At 37.6% G+C, this 17,099-nt stretch overlaps 1 protein-coding gene across 4 annotated transcripts in view; it reads left to right on the forward strand.

Moving 5' to 3' along the window:
• Positions 1 to 17,099, forward strand: part of CRIM1 (cysteine rich transmembrane BMP regulator 1) — a 175,659-nt gene that overhangs the window by 54,305 nt on the left and 104,255 nt on the right. For 3 of the 4 annotated variants that reach the window (XM_082302965.1, XM_082302963.1, XM_082302964.1), the window contains one exon: positions 1,692 to 1,792. The exons of the other annotated variant lie outside the window; for it this stretch is intronic. In XM_082302965.1, the coding sequence (XP_082159091.1) occupies positions 1,744 to 1,792 (49 nt within the window). In that variant the 5' untranslated portion in view covers positions 1,692 to 1,743. The remainder of the gene's footprint in view (positions 1 to 1,691; positions 1,793 to 17,099) is intronic. 4 annotated transcript variants of the gene reach the window in all.

Here is a 17,099-nt window from a genome sequence, read left to right on the forward strand (position 1 = left end):
CAGATGAAAGTGCAGGATTAATGCAGCAAGTAGACAAAATAAAAGGAAATTAGCAAAAATCAAGTAAATTGGAGAAAAAATATTTCTTAACAGGGGTCAGTGCTAAATCAAACCTGATAAATTGCAGTGAAGAAAAGCTAACTTTTGCTCAGAAGTAATATATATTTATATATATAAAGTAAAATTACTCAGGCTATTACTCAGGGTAGGAGAGGCAGATGAACCTTCTGCTCCAGAAAGGCTGAAATGAGCTTTTCGAAATGAGAGCTGAATCCCAGGTGCTTGTTGCTCTTGACAATCTGTTTCACGTTCACCTTTTCTGATGACAGTATGTGCAGATCTCAAGTGGAGTATACCAAGACACTTGAGAAACACTCCAGACAGAGTGCTGCAAGTCCAGCTGCTTGCAGATGTACCAGGGATCCTGCCTTGCAGAGGAAATTGCCGCTTCCAAAGGGTAGTTGTTCTTCTGCAATAGGTTAGACATTGCACAGTTACAAATGCCTTCATTCTACCTCCTGTTTCTCTTGTATTTTACAATTGCCTGTTTGTTGGATCTGAGAGATAATTAAGTAACTTAAAAGATTAATTGGTTTCATAACTGAATTTGCATTCCAGGGATTCTGGAATTGCAGGAAGCTATTCATGCAAAAAATGCCTTTGTGTTAGTTCTAAATAGCTCTATAAATGTGAGACCAATAGGTTTTATGACTGTGGCCTTTAAAGAAATAACTCATCTGTCTTCAACATGATTAATTATTTTAAACATTTAGGGTGAGATTGATTGTCAAAGGTGATTAAGATGTTTTTATCTAATATTTTTTCAGTACAGGATTTAGAATTTAATTAATAAGATGTTGCTAGCCAGCTGTCTTTTACATGGAAGAAAATATTCTCTTTGTATACTTGTTTAATTAACAGTTGTTATAGGTAATAGATCCATCGAAGGCTTACATTATAGCACAGACAGAAAAGATTAGCAGTTGAGTTTGTAATTTTTTTGTGTTTAAACCAAATGGTATGAACAAACTCATAAGTTCCTTGTCATAGAGCTTAGATGGGCAATTTCATCTGGGTTTTTTATTAATATTGATAGATCTCAAGGCCCAGACTGGGATACTGTGCTGTAAGGGATGTCACTTTGTGGTGCAGTGTAATCATCTATAATTTTCTTCTGATGTAATAAGGATTTGGAAATTGAGGAGGAGAAATATTTATATAAACAAATACCACTTGCCTTTCCCCTAAGTCCCAGTTTTTTCCAGATACAGCATGTGTGCTTTTATTTTGGCTTTGTCCTAGATAACAATAAGTAGTTACAAAGACATCGTTGCTTTGCTGTAGATTGACATGGGTCTGGAAATGTTAGTACATGGAATACTGATTTAATTTATTGGATGCAGGTTTCTCATAGTTTCTTCTACGTAGCTTGTATCTTTTGTTCATGAAGTTAGTTTCTATGTAAACTGAATTTCTCATATAGCTGTTTATAATGAGAATGTTTACAGGAATTTCTTTGGGATAAAATCTTCCATTTTATTAAAAACACTCTAGACAACTGTTGCTAAGCTGGGATCTGTGATTTGATTTCAAGTTTCAAATATATTTCCTTAGAATTTTGAATCCAGTGAGCTTCACCTATCTTATCTTCCTTAAATTCAGTTTTACATTTTGTTCCATTTTGTTTGTAGGTGCTCTCCCCACTTTCCTGGTTGCACAGTGGGACTTTTCTCACTGCTGCTGATGCCCAGATGGTCTCCTTGCGGGAGGAGCAGCCTCAGCCGTTCTGTGGGTGAGTAGAGGCCATTGGGATGGAGGCCTGGACAGTAGCGCCTCTCCTCCTACTTGCTCCTCTTCTTCCCAGGCAGCCTGTAAATTCCACTCAAACTCTACCTATTTGACATGCAGCATTTGCATTTCCCTCCAGTTTACAGGCATGGTGGAGGTCTTTTGACAGAAGTTTTTATCTAGAGACAAACTCTTAATAGCCTCCCAGTTATGTGGCAGCTCCTCGTTAGTCTGTTCACTGCAGTGAGAAAGAAGCATCCATTCCCATGGGCCTCTCAGTGTCTGTCATTCCTTCCATCAGAAATCTTGGTCTTTTAGAAAGCTGAAATACCACCAAGTGTTACAGGTCATGGCTTGAATGTGTTCTGGTGCTTCCTCTGTTTCTTCTTTACCGATCTGTCACTGATGAAATCCGGAGTCCTGTTTTGTTGTAGGAGTTGGTAGAGAGGTGCAGGACTGCTAGTTACCAATGGGTGTGGAAAGAACTAACAAAACCTCATAGGTTTTTTTTTGGTTTGGTTTGGTTTTTTTTTACAGTAGGGCTCCTGGAACGTGTATGTTTTTGAAGGTGCCTAGCTAAAAGAAGATCATAGGTTGAAAATTATATACTCAGTTCTGTTTCTTTTTAAAGATCAATTTCTTATCTTTTGTCTGAAGTAGTTCAACAGGATACTTAATCACTGATCATGGAGCTTTTCATGTCAGTTGGAAGTGGTGCTTTGAAATGGTGCTTGATTCAACAAGTTAGACAAGCTTTTTCAAACTATCAAGTTTTTGCTTTCCTTAAGTGGTGGGATTAAGTCACCTTCATGCTGAGCATTACTTTGTTAGCTAGTAGCTCCATTTAGGATTTGCATAATGTTGTCTTTAAAATAAACCAATGTAGTTCAAAAGCTATATAATAGCTGTTACTGCTAAATGAGCATCTGAGAGGTTCATATACTCAAGATTTAGTGATGATAATCTGTTAAACCGTTTAGTAAGTGGGTGCTTCAGTTTGTGGACCAGCACTAGATAATAACATGTGGCAACTGCAAAGCTGCCTAAATTAGAGTCTAAAGAAGATGGTAAAAGGACCATTGCCATTCCTTAGCATCTTCCATTACTTGAAATAAACACCTCACATCTACAAAAAAAATGTGTGAGCAAGCAAAGTAGAATAAGAGGAGACTTCTGAAGTAAATGTACTTTGAGATGGAGATGGCTTTCATGGTACCTCATAAGTATTTTGTTTTACCTTCTACAAAGATTATTTCATCTTGTTAAGACTAGATCATTTATTAGAATCATTTGCCTAATTAAATAGTACTCAAATTTAAGCATTCAACATTTGTGTCGAGTAGTATTTTATAGAATTCCGTACAAGGCTGTGGTCAATTAAAGTAGACTTAGTGAATCCTTATTCAGGGCAATGTAAGAAAAGTTAAATTTAGATTAAAAACTAATGTATTGTTTACAAAATGAGATTAACTTTACTCAAGTTAATTTGGAGCTTTCATCATTTCAAGTCGTAGTGGATATGAAAACTTTGAAGAAATGTTGTCCTCAGTTTCTTGAAACTTTTTATGGCCAATGTTTCTGTACTGCTGGCTGGTTCTTGACTGCACATTACTTCTTGTTATCCTTTACTTTTTCTCTGTACTTTATTTTGATAGGAAAAATCCTTGCCGAGAAATATTATCATTTAACATGTACTGTTTGAACTGTTGTCCAGTCCAGTGTTAAGTAATGAATTGCTGCTGTTGTATTAATATGTTAGAAAATACAGAAGGTTAAAAAACCCCCAGCTACTAGTATCGTCTAGGGTGGTAAATCCTAACAGCTACTATTTGGAGATGCTTGTGTCTTGCTCTTTTAATGAGTTCTGCAGACAGCTGTAGCACTGTTGTATGAGTTAAATGATGAGCGCTGGTGGTGGTATAATTGTAGTGTGAGTGGCTAAGTGGTAACTTGCATTGTTACATTTTTATGCTTGTTTTTATATGTCTTGATCAAAAAAGTCACTTAATACAAGTTAGAGACTAAGCATTATCTGTACTCAAATTACTATTATATCATAGTTTTTGTCTTTTTTGGTTGATATTACTACTGATTCTGGCTAATTGAATTATATTTTACATAGATGTAAGATTTGGGGAGGGGTGGGGTACTCTTATTTATTAAAACTGACATGGCCAATGCACAAATACCACATCCACATAGTGAATGTAGCTATTTGGTGTCTGTGAAAGGAATCGTCTCTGTGTTAAGTGTCTGATGCAAAGATTTTTAGAATTCCATTGCACAATCATGTTCCTTTACTCTGTGTGGAAAGATCTTTGCAGTATGAAGCTACATACTACACATTTGTTACAAATGTATCTTGAAAACGTTTTTCATTTTTAGAACGAAGACTGAAGGTGGTATGAAAATTGCCTTTGATATATTTTTATTCGTGCCATAAAAAACGGATCAGACAGGGAAATGGTAGGTGTGTGCTTCTGTTTATCTGCAGTGTTTGACTTCTCAGTGAGCAACAGGAGTGATTTCTGTTGCAGGGAAGCTGATAGTGGGCGGGTGGCCAAAGCTGCTTTGGCTTACTGAGACACAACTGAGGAGCAGAATGCTGACCAAGTCCAGCTCAGGATTGTTTTGGGATGTAAGTGAGCAAGCAGCCCTGCCAGGTTTCCCTCTGTTCCGAGTGAAGCCACGGTGCCAGCTGCCTGCAGCAGCAGTGTGGGCAGTCAGACGCCTTCCCTGGCACTGCCTTCAGGTAGAGATCTGAACTGTGGTGTTAATCCTCTTCTGTTTACTCTGCCTCGCACTAAGGGAGAATTTTCGTGTTTACTGTGTCACTGAATAAAAGCCATTTACACAGTATGATATTCCTTCTCAACTTTATCACTTCTTCCACTCCTTTAAACTTCTCCTAAACTAGGTTTTTGTACATTTGATGGTAAATTTTCTTGGTAGCACGAGACCTTTTTTTGAGATTGATTCAACCTTCAGGCAGAATTGTGTCAGTCTCTTCAGCTGCCCAGCTGTCTGATACTCTAGTCATCTCTGTGTATTTCATATTACTATCGTCATTAAAAATTTGCAGTAGAAGTTAATTTGAATTTTTTTTCTCCTACATATGCTTTTATGGACAAAGTGGATGAGTTCATTGCTTGTTTGGTTCTGGCAGTAACATTTAATGGAGAAAGCATATTCTTGGAGCAGGCATGCAAAATGCATCTGAGGGTTGCTTGGGGGGCGAAGGAGGCTTTGACCTGCTTGCAGGTTTGTTTTAATGTGTTCTCAATTCATGGCTTCCAGCGTGTTTCTGAGCACCACACTCTGTGGCAGGCTGATCAAAACATCAACTTTTTCTCCATTAGTTGCATCTTTTATTTCTTAGCTTCATGCGGCTTCTGTGGTGCTGACAGTCCCGTCAGGAGGCCAAGCCAGGGAGGTTTGCACAAGGAATGCCTGCGGTCAATGCCAATGATTCTTGCTATGCAGCTTTGCCTGTTTGAAGATCAGGATTATTCTCAGTCTGTGCTGTGTTCTGTGGTTGTGTCGTTCCTCATGATCTATTGAACCTAATTAACTCTTCCCAAATTTGTTGTAGCCCTGAGTAACTCTTCTGTCTCCAGACAAAACAAGTGTTTCTTGTTTGTTTACTTTTAGCCATTTCAGTGGTGCTGCCTGAGGGAGGAGTTCTTGGCTACCTCTGTAGGCCCAGTGCAATACAGTATTTTTGAATACAGTAGAGCTTTTTTGATTGATCTTGATACATATTTCTTTTTCATCCACATTTGTGGTGATGCAGAGAAATTAGAATATGACTGAAGAGATTTGAATACTCTAGAAATACCTTTTTCAAAGAGACAGTAGCATGGTTTTTCTGGAGATACATGTCTTCTAGCTATTTTTTTCCCCAGTGATCTTTATGCTTCTGATTTACAGTTAACACTAATAGGACAAAAGTCCACTAATACATTTTGTAACTGTTCTCAGTAGTAGAAGATATATGAATAATATTGTAGCAAATTCAATGATGATTTTAATGAGTGGGCATTCCATAATGACATAATGTTCTGGTTTTTTTTATACGAGTGTGTGTGTATACATATATAAAAAAACATAAACTAAACCTATAGACCCATCTGAATTTCATGATGTGATGCAGCACTGTTTCATAACCTATCTAAAGTACTCCATTGCTTCTGTATGATTTCAAAGAACAACTGCATGTATCTCCAGTGTCATGCGTAGTTCAGCATGGTCAGAAATACCTGGGGCAAACCAGTATGCTGGTGAGAAAAATACGCTGGTAATGATAATGGTACAGAGATGGTGTCTGCTTTGTTTTCCCCAAAGTTTATCTAGTGGTCTTAAACTAGTAATACAGGAATTGCTTTTTTGTTGTTGTTATTGTAGTCAAAGATGTTTAGCTTCCTTTATTGTAGAGTAATATTAAGGCAGACTTCTTTATATGTAATGAAGCTGCTATATGGTGAAGGAACTAGATAGCCAGGATATATATGTTATAAGCCATGGGCAGTTCCAGTTGTCTGAACCTCTGTTTTTATAAACAGATTGACAATTTTATCCATTACCTTTTGTCTCACAACAAGATTTAATAATTTTTTTGCTTTCTTTCCACCTTGTAATATAGAGTAGAATATTAAGCATTGTCTGTATGTAATACTTGTTTATAGTTTGAAGTAGCAAAATTTTTTTCCAGATGGCTGTTTGTATATTGCATGTACATTTGTACATATGATTTCTTTTGCTGTTTAATTGTGAAGAGGTGTTGCTGGCTATGCATATGAATATTAAATAGATTTTTATCATTACTCAGAAAATTATTGGCAAAAATGTTTAAAGAGTAAACTAACTTCACAACACAGGAAAAATAATTCTAGGAAAAAATGAAAATCTGAAGTGAAATTAAAAAAAATATTTAATCTGAATAAGCTTTAGAAGTAGCATTTTTTTTCTCTTGTACTGTTTTGATTTGCTATTCCTAAAGAAAAAATAAAGACTTGCTTGAAATTCTTGTTATGAAAATTTCAGTTGTACTTGATACTAAGATGGTGACTTCTGGTATGAGCTTGGAAGCTTAATTCAAGTTGGCTGATTTGGTTGTTCCCATATACATAGAAACTAGCCCTGTGTCCATGGGAAGTTTATAGCCTCTCTTACTGGACACAACAAAGAAATAGCATACATGTGGTGTAACATCCAGCCAATGATTTGAGGTCTGTATAGTCATTCTGTTGTTTGCTTGTTTAGTATTACAGAAGGTATTTCAATACCTTTTTCTTCTCTAATAAAAAACTTCTTTTTTACCGTCTGATATTAGGGAAAAGCCCTTCTTAGTTATCATTCTTGTCTCTGGTATTTTTCCTTTTTCAAAGAAACTGCTGTGCTTTAAACTTCATTGGATTATGCATTTTGCTTCTGTGTTCATACATGTGTGTAGTTGCTTCCATTATATCATGCCTGGTGCAGTAACTAAACCCATAATGTAATGGGGAGGATGCATTTGGTCTTAAAGTAGTCTCTTTCTTTTTCAGTGCTACAAATTAGTTTTCTTGAGATCTGATGCAATTATTTTGAAAGCTTCCTTTTTAATTTATGCTTCTAAGGATCTCATGAGCACTGCTTCTCTATGTGTTTTCTTCTTACTATGCTTATTCTTGAGTCAGCAGTAATGAGTCTTTAACTCTGGCAGGTTTGGGCTGGAACCAACAAGAAACTACTTTAAAAAATTGAAAGGTAAAAAGGAATCCCAGCAGACAGCAAATGACACAATTCTTAGGGTTCGGTGCCAACTAGGAGTGTAAACTTACAATGTTTTACTTGTTAGGGTGTGACTGTATGTGTTTAATCCTCTGTCATACGATCTCTGAGGGCTAGTTTGTGATGTAAATTCCTTACAATTAACTTACTTTTACTATTTAAGAGCAGTGTTTATTCCACCACTGATGGAATACTCTCAGGTGCAGTACGTAATCTTAACAACCTCGTTTTGTTTGTAATTGTTAAGGCTTTTTTTCCTGTCAATAAAAAGTTTGTCAGGGTTTAATTCCACGTCATTCTGTGCTGTTCTGCGAAAATGTCTTTGTATGAAAACTGAGTTGACTTTCACTGTTACTTTGCTGATGTTCTGCTGACATTTTGAGGAGAGTAAATGTACAGTTGCAGGCTTGACTGGTTTCTCTTGAAGTTTGTTGCTGAACCACGTGGCAATGATAAAGTGCTTATTAAAGAGTGTAACATTTTAACACGCTTGTATCAGAAAGCATGGTCCATATGTGTAAGCACAATGGATAGCTTTGCTAGTATGATACCAATGGAGTCAACACAACCAGCAGCAACTGACCTTGCCTAAATTTTGGTGGGTTAGGCCATTAGGGCACTGCTGTGGTTGTTTTTTGGTACAGCCATGCTGTGTGTAACAAACACACACTACAAGTACACTGAGTGTTCAGTTCTCTGTATGTTAGTGAGTACATAAGGACCCTGTTTTATATTGTGTTTCAGGTTCAAATTTAGTATTACTAGCTTCTCAGTTATATTGTCTCTAAAAGGTATTTAGACAATTATTGGGTTCTGTCTGTCTGTTCTTTGTCACATCTGCTTTCAAGCTAAGGATGAGTTCTAGTTTTCGTGCTTCAGCATGTATACCTTTAAACATAGGTTAAATGTACCACTTAAAAATTTTAAGTGGGTGGATGAAGTGTGTTTCTACTGTTTGGTTTTTTGTGTGCATTGTATGGTACGGGACGAAAAGGCTATCAAACCTGCGCTGATCCTTGCTGTGCTCTTCTCTTGCATTATTGGTGGCATTTCCTATGTGAGAGAGGTAGGAAGGGGGAAAGTTACAACTAGTGTTGAGATAATTTAGCAATTAAAATATTTTTGTTGCTGAACTTTAAACATGTAAATTTAAGTGCTTTTTGCTACATCTGCTTCTGGATGATTTAAAACCAAAGTAAGGACAACAAAGTGCAATCCCAGAGCAAATAACCAGTTTAGGTTTTGTTTTCTTTGAGGGTTTTGTATTAAGCACATTTTAATGTTTATAATTTAAAAAAAAAAACAAAAAACAAACCAAACAAAAAAAAAATACAAAACCAACCAAACTCAGAAGAACTTGTACCCGAGATCTAACTTTGACATTGATGATTTTTGTACTTGGAGATAACCAGTAGGGAATGTATTCATTATATTCTTTCTTTTACCAGCTGTCTCTTTAGTTTTTGATATGACATTATCTGTCAAAATAGACACTGCTTATAGTTGGCCAGGATATAAACCATTCAAAAGATGTTTGCAAAAGTTCAGTAGAGATTTAAGAAAAAATTGCCCGTCTTTGTTTTCAGAGGATTCAGCAGGCTTTTGGACATGAGAAGGCAAAGGAGGACGTCATGCAGTCTTGTAACTCTGTGTTGTCAGGTGTGAGGATTGAAAGCAAGGACAGACATTTGGGCTCCTTCTTCTCCACTCACACTTGGACAGCACATTGGAAGGAGGATGTTTGAACTAAAAGAAATAGGGATGGGATCTGAAGGAGAGGAAAGAGTATGAAAGAAGGAGAGGGCTAGGCAATTAAACATGAGGTGAATGGAGATGAGGGAAATGGAGGAATTCAGAAAGGAAGAACTACAACAGCTAGGGGAGTGATAAGGGCTGATGTTTGAAGAGGAGATGGGGAAGGAAGATATGCAAAAGTTTACATCTTTGTACTTTCACTCTCTGCAGTTCAAGCTTGGAATAATTGACAGATTTCGTGTATTTACCATTTGCTTACCAAATTAGTTAGGTCTTGAGTCAATGTTGGTCCAGACAGAAATTCATTACTTCCTCTGCCTTACAAGGCATTATCATTAGAAAATATTTGCAAGCATTGTAAATCTGTGGTGAATCTAATAAATATCCTTCCTATTCATGAATTAATACAACTCCAAATGATGCAAATTCATATTCTATCCTAAAAATAAATGCAACTTTCTAAAAGGAATATTGTCTCAAAAATCCTTGAATTCATGGGGTACATGTAGAGTTACATTCAAGAGGATCTGTAAATGCAGCTTGTATTTTATATGTTTTTAATAGTCTTCCTGTTGCTGTCATGGAGTAAAATGTTTCTGCATTTAATTATTTACTAGGCAACAGTAGTAAGGCTTGGAAATGCATAAACTAATGTGGACAGAGTTGGTCTGGAAACTAACTGAGTTGTTAGGGTAAACATTCTGCTGAAAGAAAATATGGTATTTAGCTAAATTCTGATTCTCTTTGAATATCTCAGAATAATCAGAAAGGGTTAATCTCTCAAAGAGCTGTACTTAAGGGTGGGTAAAGCTGTGTGCATTCACTAGAATACTATTTTGCAAGTTGACTTCTGTTGTTACCTTGTGCTAGTTTAGAATGGTAAAGAGTTAATTTTCTCCATAGGAGTTTGTGTGGGGCTGGGTTTTGGATTTGTGATGAAATAGTTTTGATAACATACTGATGTTTTAGGAATTGTTAAACAGTGTTAACATGGAGTTGGGGCCTTTTCTGCTTCTCATGCTGCTCTGCCAGGGAGTTGTCTGGAGGTGCACAAGGAGCTGGGAGGGGACGCAGCTGGGATGACTGACCCCAACTGCCCAAAGAGATTTTCCACACCTTGCCACGTCAAGCGCAGCAACAAAACATGGGGAGAAGGGGAGAGGTTTGCCAGCACTGACTGGAGTTCAGTAGGTTGGCTGTTGATGAGCAATTGTGGGATTTTTGCATTATTTGTGGTGGTTTTGTTTTGTTTTTCTTTGAGGAGTTCTGTTTTTCTTTTTATACTACTCCTTTTTCCTTATTAAGCTGTGTTTATCTCAATCCATGAGTTTTTGCACTTTTGCCCTTCCAATTCTCTCCCCATCCCAGTGGTGGGTGGGCGGTGAGCCAGCAGCTGTGTGGTATTTGAACTGCCTACTGGGATTAAACCATGACATAACTTCAGTTCATTTATGAAGGTTTATCAAAATGAAGTCTTGAATAGTTTGGCTAATTGCCTGCTGAATGTTGCAAGTTAATATGAAGTAGTATTCTAGACTCACATGCTTTCAAGGTCTGCCAGTGGCATGTTGTATAGATTCCTCTATATGTGCTTTAAGAGTTTGCTTGCTTATTTGGAGACTTCACCATATTTGTGTTAGGTTTGACATTTTGCTTCTCTATATCACTACTTCTGGAATCTAAAGTATTACAGAAATCTATTTGTTGGATACTACTCCTCATGAAGTTGAATCACTCTAGTGAAGTTGCGACTGCAATGAGCCTTCTACAGTTGAAATCTTTCTACTCCATACAGATATATATTGTAAGATGATCTTTAGGTGATATTTAATATGCATATTGTTTATTTTTAATATACAAGATTCTAGTGTCCTGTCAATATGTCCTCGGTACATTTTCTTTCAAAGTCCAAGCAGTATTTATTTTCTGTTTGAAAGAAAAATTAAAAAAAAGATTGCAAGTAGTACTAACTTTAAAAGGAGATACAAAAGGTTCCAGTATCCTTGTTTTTCAGTGGTGCATTTGTCATTTAGTCTTGCTCAGTATACAGATCTGAACTTAATCTATGTATAAAAATACAAGTATTTTCATATACTAGTTATGTTGTATTAAATATTCTAATAATGTTTAAATATATTATATATAATGAAAAATTAAATATCTGAAAGATACAGAGGAATGAAAAATTTACCAAAATAATTCGCATTTCGCACCATTGTAAAATAGATCATTATTTTTACCTAACTGTAACATGATAGTGTTATTGAAGCACAGAAGTTATGTAGCTATAGCATCTGAGCCTTGTTAGCATAACAAATGTCACCCACTTACTGTTGGCCTCTGTACAACTTTATTTTCAGATGATTACTACATTGCTATGTTTTGTAATAATAACTGCATCCACAATTGAAGCATTCGTGTGACTGGTATTACAGGGCAAACACAGAGCTGTGGCTATGGGCACGAATGCAAGTGTATTTGTTTTATTCCAGCGCTTGTCACAACCAAGTCTTTTTTTGAAGGCAAAGGCTTTGTAGTGGAAATGAAAATTACTTCTTATTGAAAATCTTGCACTCTTAAAGTTGAGTTCTTAGAAGAAAAGAAAATGTTACTGCAGGCTAGTCATTAATGTAGTTAGACACAGTGCAGGTATAAATAATACGTATCTGTCTAGTTATTCTGTGTGGTCATCTTGATTTACCACAGCATGTATGGTAAACCTCAATGTAATCAAAAGTTTGTGATAGCTGAACTGTGGTTGCTAATGAAGGTGGGTGTGTTTAGATGGAGGAATGTAGCCTGTTGGATGAAAGTTTGGTATGTTGGGACTGGCCTCTTACTTGACCTGTATAAAGGTGGCTGTGGTCTTTTCATACTTGTCTGGACAAGAGTGGCCATCTGAGGAGGGGCTGCACTGGCTGAGTGAAGATGCAGGACATGGTAGCTCCTAGACTGTGCCACCCTCTTGGGTGTTGGGCTTTTTGCTTGGAAGCAAATGAGCTTCTAGGATAACTTAAGTTTATATTAAATATTTAGGGACGAATTTGTCTTGGAGCTGAGGGGAAGAGTGCTATTGTTTCTACCCAGTTGTTATTCAGTACAGCACACACCCTGCACGCCATCCTCAAGTACTAGAAATAGCAATGCTGAGATGAGAGGGAAGGTTGTCATATCTCACCCTAATGCTTCTGGCACTATCCCCTTATATCAAATCAAGTCAGTAAATTATTGAAGAACATATGTTAGCTCTAGGAGGAAGCTTATTGGTACTTTAGTCTCTATATGGCTCTCTCTTAACTAATGAATTAAGCTAAGTTCAGAGTTAATATTTAGATCAAGGGCAGAAAAGGGCATCTGATCTGACTGGAGATTATATGACATACCAAAATGTGAGGTACTCTGAAAATTTCCTCTTGTTTATTCAGATTTGTCTGTTACACGTAAAGTTGAATTCAGGTCACAGTTTAAGAGATGAGGAGTGCATAAACTCCCCACTGCATTAGCAATTTGTAGATTAAATTAATTTCTATTTTTTGCAGTGCATAAGCCTGTGCTACTCCTGAACGTTTGAACAGCTTCAGGAGGCATAACTGAGATAGATGGAGGATAAAAACTCAATCCAAGGTTAAAAATACATGTCTTTGAACTTTCTTTATCACATTTATTGGTCATAAGCATCTAGCTCCAAAGTAAAACAAGAAAGCTTTTGAAGTTTCTGTTTGGCTGGTGCCAATGATGGGATGGAAAACCCACCCTAAAATGCTCTACTGTGCTAAATAGTATACTATTTTACTATACGAAAATGCCCCACTGGGCCAATATGTTACTAGTTGTGAAGATTGTTTTGTTTTGCCCTCGTGAGAAGCCGATCGGGGCAGAAGCGTGCCCGTCGCGGGCAGGAGCAGCGGTGTGTCGCGCCAGGGGCTGGCGGTGCAGCGCGGATGGCGAGCCGGCAGCGCGGATGGCGAGCCGGCAGTGTGCCCTGGCGGCGGCGGCGGCCAACTGCAGCCCGGGGTGCGGAGCAGCGCTGCCAGCCGCGCACCTTCCCTGCCGCGCTGGGCACAGCCTCGGCATCCCTCCTGCCACAGCCCTGCTTCAGCAGGAGCTGGACAGCACTGTCTACAGTCAGGAGACGTTTTGTTCTGTCTAAGGAAAAAGAAGCAGCAGAAGGGACTTTGACGCTGTCTTCAGCGGCCTCGTATTTGGTCGCAGAGAACATGTAGGTAGGCGCTGCACCAAGGTGCACAGGGGAAGGATGAGAAGCATCAGACACAAGCTGCGACAAAAACATGCCAATTACATGGTGGGATGTGGGAGGGATAAACTTCCCTAAGAGGAAGTGGAATTGCCATCCTCAGCGTTGTCTGAACTCACCTGGACCTCAGCAGCTGACTAGCATCAGCTTTTCTCAGAGTAGGGGATGGGACCAGATGATCTTAGGATGTCCCGTTAGACCGGAATTGCTCTGCAGTTGACAGACTTAGAAAGGATAGATCCTCACCAAAAGTGATAGAGGGTCTCAGACTTGCCTTGAAAGTTCTGAAAGTACTTGCCTTGAGAAAAATGCTCAGAAATTTGACTTAGTGACACCATTCTTAGAAGCAGTTCTGGACTGCTTATTACCTGCAAGCATTTGTTTTTCTCCATATGATGTCAGTTGGAACAGGTAGTTTCTATGAGTCATTAATACATTACAAGGTGATACCTATGAGACACTAATAGATTACATAACCTAGTTGGTTTAGTTGCTGTCTATATTTCCTCTCTCTCTACCTTCCTTCCTAGGATGCATTTGAGACAGCTTTCAAATTTACGCCATAGAGCTCACCCTGCTGGGACAGTGGTTGGCTTTTCTACCTTTTCTTAGAAGCAGCTCCCTTCTGAAAAAATTGTTTGGGAGCGATTAACCAAAATACGTTTTCTTCCATTCTTGTTTTGTTCTGATCAGAATAGGACGTTTTTAGCAAACTCTCTAACTGCATATGGGTCTATAGCTTAGGGTGTGAGGGTTAATTTAAAGAAGAAAGATGGATACATTATGCTTTGGTTTAGACTGAGTTTTGCCTACCAAAAACTGAGTGAACTGAAGTTTCTTTGTAAAACACCCAATTCACAACTACTTGCCAGTGACTGACTTGTGAATATGTATTTTTATTACCTTCTTTTCAACTGATCTAGTCAAGGATGACTACTTGGATGCCATTTTTCTATTGAAGAAAAACTTGTCCATTTATTCCTGAATACTAGGAATTTTTAGCAGCTGTAAAGCATTTTCAGATACATACTGAAAAGTTGGGATTTTGTTTGGTTGGAGTGGTTGTTTTGTAGCACCTAGGACTCTTAACTGAAAAAAGGATCATGTGTTGCACAAAGCATGAGATCACATGCAGAACAAGTTCCCTTGCACTTGTGGAGAAATCGTGTTGCTGAAAAGAATGGTAGATTGGGGAGTGAAACAATCAAAATAGCTTGTCTGAATAGAAACTCAATCCATTTAAATGTGGTCCTGAAATTTGGTCCTAAGTCTTCTGAATTTTCCTTGCATTGGAGCATCATTTCTATATATGTTAGGTGTCTCTTGGTTTGGATACTTCATTGTTATATAAGCATTTCTATGCCTTTGGTCATGTTTTTGTTCATTTTCATCTCTTTTTGTGATGCATTTTTTAAAATTTGGGTTTGGGGGATTTTTTTTTTGTTTGTTTGCTGTGTTTTTGGGGTGTAGGGAATGGTTTTGTGGGGTTTCGTTGTTTGGGGTTTTTTTCAGTCTGTGCTCTTAGTTACCACACTGTAATGCACAGGACAAGAGACAATATGAATCCACACAAGTACTTACAAGTCCTTTCTTTAAGTCCTGTCAAGCATCTAAGGCAATTTATGCTAACTGAATATTTGTCCTTAAATCTTGCTATATAGATAATTAATTTAGTAAGGCAGTCTTTCCACATTTCTTAAACAATGCATTTACAGGTTACTTAAGCTTGTACTGTCCACTTTTGTGTGATCTAAGTGTTGCTTCTTTTTGTAGCATAACAAAAATTGTAGCTGAACGTGACATTTACTCGGCTTAATTTTTATTTATTTAATGTTTTTTTCCCGAAATAAGTTGGTGCTTAAATATATTTTAAAGTGTCTTAAAATCAACTGCATAATTCAAGAAAATTATGTGAAGTGGAAGAAGGCCAGTTTATTAAAGTGATAATTAAAATCCTGCTTTATAGGATATCAGGTAAGTTAAGTGTGAGGTTAAGGGTTAAGTGCAAGAGATTTGTTAAACTTACTAGCTTTGTTTCCTTTTAAGCATTAATGAGTCGTAGTGCCTGGGGAGGGTATGCATGTGGTAAGAAATTTGGAGTGAAATTTTCAACTTTTCTTCCTTTGTATTTCAATTATTCTTTCTTTTTATGCTGGTGGGATTCTTAAGGCATGTTTCACAAGGCATGCAGGTGACAGAATTGACATATTTGCATCCTATTTTGCCATTATTGATATGTCAGTATTGTTTAATCTTGTCTTTCCTGCTTGGTTTTATCACAGAGACTTTGGATAAATGTTAGTAAGTCTTGATCCAGTTTTCCATGAAAGCAAGTACTTATTCTGTGTTGAAAAAGTGCATTCATTGCATAGATTGGAAGAAAGATTAGAGCAGAATTGTTAGATTGTTGGCAGTAGTACTCAGAGGCATGTTTTACACGTTATTCTTTTTGTTGAAAAAAAAGTGAATTTTGAGTCGTGCTAATGAAAAGTCTCCTTTAAAACTCACCTCATTAATATTGCCTTTGTTAGAAATTAGTACCTACAACTGCTTTAACTAAAGACCTGTTTTTTTCATTTTTTCTCGTTCACTTCTGTTGCTGCTGCTTTACTGTGAGGACTGCTGTTCACGGAGATGTACTGTGGAGGAGATATCTTAAGTGACATGTGAGATACCTCATCGTGTAACACTAGATTTTATTCTCTCTGCTGTCTTTTTCCAGCCAAATAGGGGAAAACAATGAAATCTCTGCTTTGAGATGTGTAAGCACCAGTGTCTGTGGTATTTGATAAGGCTGTTTGGTGGCTTTTGCTTTCTGCTGTTACCTTGTTGAATGTCAACAGGCTTTCCTGGTTAGCACTGCTCAGGCTTTGCTCACTTCTGCAATGCTTGGCCTATATGAAAGAATAACTTCTCAGCCTTGGGATCTCTTGAATGTATTGTGTGAGTTTGTAGGATCAGTGCAGCATCATGGTTGTAAGGATCATTGCATCTTTTGAGAAAAAAATTTCCTAGTGTTTGCTAGTAACCTCAACTCCTTTCTTCTATTTTCCTTAGTCTGTTTCAAGCATTAGAACCATTTTGTTCACAAAAGCTCTCTATTAAAATTCTGGTCTTGCTGCTCATGTTGCCTCCCAGGGTGTGTTTGTGAGGTAGGATCCACTGTCATTGTAACATGAGAGTACAGAGCCAGTCCCTTCCTCGGGGCACTCAGTAGATACTGTTCAAAACCGCATTTGCTGTCTTCCCACTTCTAGAGCTTTTCCAGGTTTGACACGGAGTCTGTCCTCACCAAATACAACAGTGTCCTCACCAAATACAACACAACAGTGTTTCTCTACTGTTTTAAAGATGATAATAACTTCTGTGGATAGTGTGCCATCTTCATACTTGACCAATTTATTAATAAGCCCGTATGCCTTGTCTCTGGTCACGGAACCACATGCTCTGTAACATGTGTGCTGCAAACTTTTATACATAGGATTAATGTACATTGATTGTGTCCAGTTCCTGAGTTTGATCTAAAAAA

This window comes from Coloeus monedula, assembly GCF_965178545.1.
Source record: "Coloeus monedula genome assembly, chromosome: 2".
Lineage (NCBI taxonomy): Eukaryota > Metazoa > Chordata > Aves > Passeriformes > Corvidae > Coloeus > Coloeus monedula.